At 45.1% G+C, this 6216-nt stretch overlaps 1 protein-coding gene across 1 annotated transcript in view; it reads left to right on the forward strand.

Moving 5' to 3' along the window:
• The window catches only part of LOC119425664 (trafficking kinesin-binding protein 1), a gene marked incomplete in the record, with an annotated part of 30020 nt that overhangs the window by 21833 nt on the left and 1971 nt on the right, over positions 1 to 6216 (forward strand). Inside the window, 3 exon segments of the mRNA XM_037693206.1 lie at positions 251 to 546; positions 4733 to 4851; positions 5121 to 5328. Coding sequence (XP_037549134.1) covers positions 251 to 546; positions 4733 to 4851; positions 5121 to 5328 — 623 coding nt within the window.

The following is a 6216-nucleotide window of genomic DNA, read 5'->3' on the forward strand; positions in this document are numbered from 1 at the left end:
GTGAAGAGCGTTAACAAGACGGTCCGTCAGCGCTCCCTGACCCCGACCAGCTCCAACATCCCGGGCTCCAACCAGTCCCTGTCGGCTCGGACCTCGCCTCAGTCCAGCGGCCTCTCCTCGCCCCACTCAGCCATCTATGGAGACTTCAGCGGAGAAGGCGTTCCTTTCGACAACCGGACGCAGAGCATCCTGATGGAGGACAGGTGAGAACGAGCAGCCGACGTGTTTGAGCTGAATGTGAGGCGTTTAGGTTCACGTTTTGTGTCGTTTCGAACAACAGTTTGGACTCCAGAGAGAAAAAGGCGAGCGGGGTTGAGGACCTACGGCTGGCCCTGCGCCGCCTGTCTCTGCGGCGGCAAAACAACCTGAGCGAGAGGCGCTTCTTTGAGGAGGAGAGGGAGCGACGGCGAGGAGGACAAGACGCCCTTGGACAGGAGAGCGTGTTCACCCCGTCCGACAGCATCATGTCCCTCGGAAACCTGCACCTGTGGACCTCGCGAGGGCCCTACCTCCCTGACAAACTCCAGATCGTCAAGCCGCTTGAAGGTGAGGGGGACAGGGAGCGCGGCGGCAGCTGCAAGGCGGGGAGGAGCTGGGAAGGAGAGTGGCACCGAGGGGTCGGGCCAAAGAAAGGGAACAAGTGGGGATGGGGTTCCGAGGTGGAGCGAAGGTGGGAGAGCCGACACGGGAGAATGCCCGAGGGGGACAGGGAGCGGGTGTGGGGGTGGGCCCGGAGGACTGGAGCTGGGATAGAGAGGGAGAGAGGAAAGAGGTGGGCCAGGGACCGAGCCGGGGGCAGGAAGAGAAGGAGTGCGAGGGAACGTTTGGAGAGGCCTCCGACCCTGATGCTCTTCAACTCCTTCTGGTCTCTGATGCATCATCACAAGTCCAGCAGCTACTACAAAGACACGCAGCCCAGAGGGTGGCTGTAGACACTGAGCTCTTTAAAGGAGGAGTTCAGAGCTTTTCACTCTGGATTGTTTATGAACAATTAATATCTTACATGTTACAGATAAGTTTGAACAATCTCAGTTTGGAGAAACAGGGTTTAATTCTGACTGGACTGATGAGCTCATGTTACACCGCTGTAAAGGGGAACAGTGAAAACAGACACGTGTAACTTCTGTCTCTTCCAGGATTCTAATGGACGAGCAGAAGCAACACGATTCCCCTGTGTTAACTCAGACATAACCAATCGAGACACGATCTGTAACTAAACTCTCAACACACTTTGAAAAGATACCACTCTCTAAAGATTTCTGACTACAATTGTAGTCTGAAAAGTAACAGTAAAGAAAATACATTCATTTTACCGCATCGTTCTGTGGCTTTTAACCTGCAAGACCAGAATAATCGATCATAGATCACTAGATCAGCAGTCACAGTGCATCTTATTCTCATGCATTTTGCTTCAACTGAGGAATGAATTATGGTGTTTGTTTTTCCATTTACATTTCCCACATACTACCATGAACCAAAGACAATTAAGTTTAGCCAAATGATACTAAACAATATAATTGTTTCTTAATGTTTTTTCTATAGTTATTTATTTATTTATTTATTTTTAACTAAAACAGATTTATAACCACTACACTAAGGGCTAGTCCAAACAGAGGCAAGCATCTCAGATCACTAAATCAGTGGTTCCCAGCCGTGGTCCTTGAGGAACGCCATCCTGCACGTTTTAGTTGTTTCCCTGCTTTGACACTCTTGGTTTGAATGAATGGATGATTAATACGCTTCTGCAGACTGGAGGAAGTAAGAAATCACTGAATCAGGTGTGCTGGAGCAGGGAAACAACTAAAACATACAGGGTGGTGTTCCTCAAGGACCAGTGTTGGGAAGTTTCACAACAATCCATTAAAACGTTTTATAGATTTTACATGTTGTCATTTTCACATTACTCTGTTGTTTATGTAGTTTTGTGGTTATTTGCAAACATAAATAGCATTAGCAGCAGTTAGCTGTACCACCTCCAGTCATCCAGTAATCATTTAATGTTAAACTGGTTAAACTGTAAAGTTATGTTACATTTTAGAGATGCACTGGTTTTGATCCTCTCGGACATTCATCCAGTCGGTGTTTATTTCTCCAAACTGAAGTCATTCAAAGAACTATCTACAACAGGTAAGATATTAATCGGTCAGAACCTTTCCACTGAACCCCACTTTCAGAGATATTCTTTTAATTTTAACGTGCAGGGAAACAGACTAAACCCAGGAACTCAGAACCATCGCCCTGTAGAAGCCATCCATTCAGTGTTTTTACTTATCGGCAGTAGTTTGGTCTCCAGTAACTTTTTCTGTGATGTTTTACTGCAGCAGTTCATCTTTGTTTTTGTGATTGAACCTTAAAAACATCTTTAAACGTGTGCTGCCCTCTGCTGGTAGTAAGTGTCATTTCATGTCAGATCTGCCTGCAGTGTTGAACGTTCCAGTTTGAACTTTATGTACATGTTTAAACATTCATTCACAGTTTTGTTCAGTATTTTTCTTATTTGTGTATAATTTCTTTTCTTATTTGTGTGTTTTATTTTCTGCCCTTTTCTCCTGTCTGTGTTTTATTTATATTAATACGTGTGAATGATGAATAAACACTTGATCTCACTCTGATTTTTCATTTCGTTTCACCTCCGCATCATTTCCCTTCTCTTTGTTTGTTTCTCATGTTTTGTTTTGCTTTATTGTTTTACATCTTTGTGAACGTTAAATCATAAAAATTAAAGTGAATGTGGCTGGACGTTAGGCCTGTCACGATAAACAATAAATCAGTCGCATGATAAATGAAAATTATTGACCTCATTTTCATTTATCGGCTTTATCGTTTCTTCGTCTCTCTTTCTACTGAAGACACTGGATGATAAAAAGGATCAGCTCCAGTGCTCTTCACTGGCCTCTCCCTTTCTCTTTTCTCTTTAAAATCAAGTTTAACGATCCAAAATCACGTTTTTGGATCGTTAAAAGCAGCTAAGCTGAGAAGCTAAGCTAACAGGCGGACCTCGGGAAAAACCTCTGTCTTGTCGAAACTCCAAAATTTGATTGAAACCCGTGCCTTCGTGTAAAAAGTTGTTTTTCTCTGCAAAAAGAAGCTGAGAACTTGTTTACTGATTTTTTTTATTTTATTAAAAGCTTTGTGTGAAAAATGCTATGCTAAAGAGCTCAAACCACACCGAGTGGCCGCCATTTTGAGAACCGAAGAGAGACAGCCCATGTTACGTCAAGAGGTCTCCCTCCCATTTTTCTTAAAGAGCACGCTGCTCGCTCCCTCACTATCCATCCTTCGGTTCAAACAGTCTTATACTGCCATCCGGTGGTTGAAAAATGTACTACACACAAAACATATTAACCAACATTTCTTCTTAAATTTGACAATAATTGCTAATTATTGTCAAATTTCAAACTATATCGTTTATCGCAATAATTTCTGAGACAATCACCCAGCAAAATTTATGACAGGCCTACTGTACGTCTCTTTGTTTTGTTTCGTACACGTTTCATTTCTCTTCCGAGGAAGTTTCTCAGCTCAAACTAAAAAAGAATAGCCATTGGCTCCAAGTTTGTACTCGCGTGCAAATCACTGTCCCTCCCCTCCTCCCTAAGAGTTGTTGTTAGGTTCTTTATCCACCTGGTCCACCTTGATGCAAACTGGCGTGAAACTGTCGGGGTGTTCGATTCGTCTAATGTGGACCAGGTTAGAGTTGCATTCTGATCCGACCCAGCCCCAACTTCTGAACCCCACCTGACCCGACAAATTAACGGTAATTACAGGTCCGAACCCAGAAAAAAAACGACATTTTTAATTAGTTATTAATGATCGGGGACATGCAGCTCAATAAAAGCGGCAGAAGATTTGGCTTGGCCGTAAAAAAGTATTTAAACCCTGTTTCTGCTGCATTATACTGAATTGACACGCAGACAGCTCTGACACACGTCTGCTTGGGGATCTCACCTGTTTGGGTCATCGGCCACGCGCTTCCGCTGAGTGCAGCGGCTGAATGAAAGTCCATGTGGGTGATGGATCACTACCGGGCTGTACAGTTCCATCTGAAGCTTAACTGAACTTTTTATCTCTTTCAGGGCCGATTAGCTCGTGGTGAAATGGCCGTGTGCGACAGATGGATGTATGGCAGGCCATGTTGTAATATAACTGGATCACGGCTGATCCTGACCCAATTAAAAGCCCGAGACCAGCCCAGCCCGCCCATTAATCACATTATAACGGCCCGGTCCTATTCCAGGTCGGTCCGGGCCAAGTTAGAAATGACAGCTCTAAATCAGGTTAAGAAAGACCCAAATCCTCGGGGACTGATTTGCATGTGAGTTCAGCTCTTACATTTGAATTGACAAACCTCCTCTGATGAGTAGTCCAGGCACCTTTTTTAAAACTCTTAAGGTTTGAAGTGTCTGACGGACTGTGCACAATCACCGTGCAGACAGTTCCATGACATCATCATTAAACTCTACCTTCACACAGGTCCAACCCGTTCTCCTCCAGCTGTGTTCATGTTGTGGTTCTGCTCGTGAACAGCTGCCAGCTTGGCCCAGCATCACCACTGCAAACACAAATAGTTATTCATTGATTACGAGTGACAAACAGAATTTTCTCCCTCGGTCTAAAAGCCGTCTAAGCTGATTTTCTGAGCCCACTTGATGCTGAGACGCTGACAGCTGTGAAGGGCTTTGGATGCGTTTGTGTTTGAAGCGTGGCAGTAACGCTCGTTTCTGTCCGCCAGGCTCGGCCATCCTGCACCAGTGGCAGCAGTTAGCGCAGCCTCACCTGGGGGTGATCCTGGACGCCAGGCCAGGCGTGGTGCCAAAAGGCTACAGGCCCCTCGAGCTGGAGCTCGAGCAGGTCCGTCTGGGGGGGGGGTCATTTTGAATTGATGCTAATGTAGATTCTGTTGTTGCTTTGAAAGACTTGTCACTTTAATTAGATTTTAATGAACTTAAGGGGACAGAAACATATCGTGACGCAAACACTTCAGGGAATTTACCGAAACATTTAGTAGATAATGGAGTGGGATGTTTCAGGGGAGGGGCTGACATCACTGACTAAACTCTTCACGTTTGTTGAAAACAAGCTGGTTCTGGTTTGGATTTGGACCCTTCGCTCTGCTGCAGGTGTACCCGTGGGGCGGTTTCGAGGAGGATGAACCTGGAGAGCAGTACTTCCAGAACCTGCCCACCTCCTCAGCTATTGCCTCTCCAGCTGTGGTCCCCGCCTCCAACGCAGGTGTAGCCCACCTGGGGCGGCCTGCGGCCTGCCTCGCTCCACCCTCGCCGCCCTCTCCGTCACCGTCACCACATCTTAGCAACACTGATGGAATGGGTGAGGAAACACCCTCACAGAGGGGGGTGGACACATGTGGAAATGGATTTGTTCTTTCTTTTACTCTAAAGGTTTCAGGTCAATTGTACGCTTTAGAGAAAGTCAACTAAGAACATCCTGATGCACGAATACATAGTTTGAACTGAGACTAAGGGGTGGTCCTTCAGTACTGTTGAATGGGCTGAGGAGGTGAAACGTTGAGTTTGTTCCCTGTTCAGCTCTTACATTTGGACAGTGTTTGTGAACACGTGGTCCACAGGTAAATAAAACATCCATCTTTATTATAATAACAAAATAAACCAGTAACTTCATGAAGATTTAAAAAGGCCGGGGTTTCCTGAGAAGACCAGTGGCTGTCTGCCTCTGGTGGAGAAAACATTTACAACACCTGCTCTGATGAAGAGCATCCCACTGGGACAAGGACATCCATCCATCCTCCATCCATCCATCATCCATCCATTCATCCATCAATCATCCAAACATCCATACATCATCCATCCATCATTCATCCATCATCATCCATCCATAATCCATTCATCCATGAATCCAAATATACATACATCATCCATCTGTCCATCCATCCATAATCCATCAATCAATCATCCATCCATCAATCAGCCAGACATCCATCATCCATTCATCCATCAATCCAAACATACATACATCATCCATACATCCATCCTCCATCCATACATCATCCATCCAAACATCCATCCATCATCCATCTAAACATTCATTCATTCATCATTTATCCATTCATCCATCCATCCATCATCCATCAGTCATCCATCCATCCATCCGTCCATCATGAATTCATCCATCAATCATCAAAACATATATACATCATCCATCCATCCATCATCCATTTATCCATCAATCATCCATCCA

Source organism: Nematolebias whitei, chromosome 19 (assembly GCF_014905685.2).
Source record: "Nematolebias whitei isolate Nwh7 chromosome 19, NemWhi1, whole genome shotgun sequence".
NCBI lineage: Eukaryota > Metazoa > Chordata > Actinopteri > Cyprinodontiformes > Rivulidae > Nematolebias > Nematolebias whitei.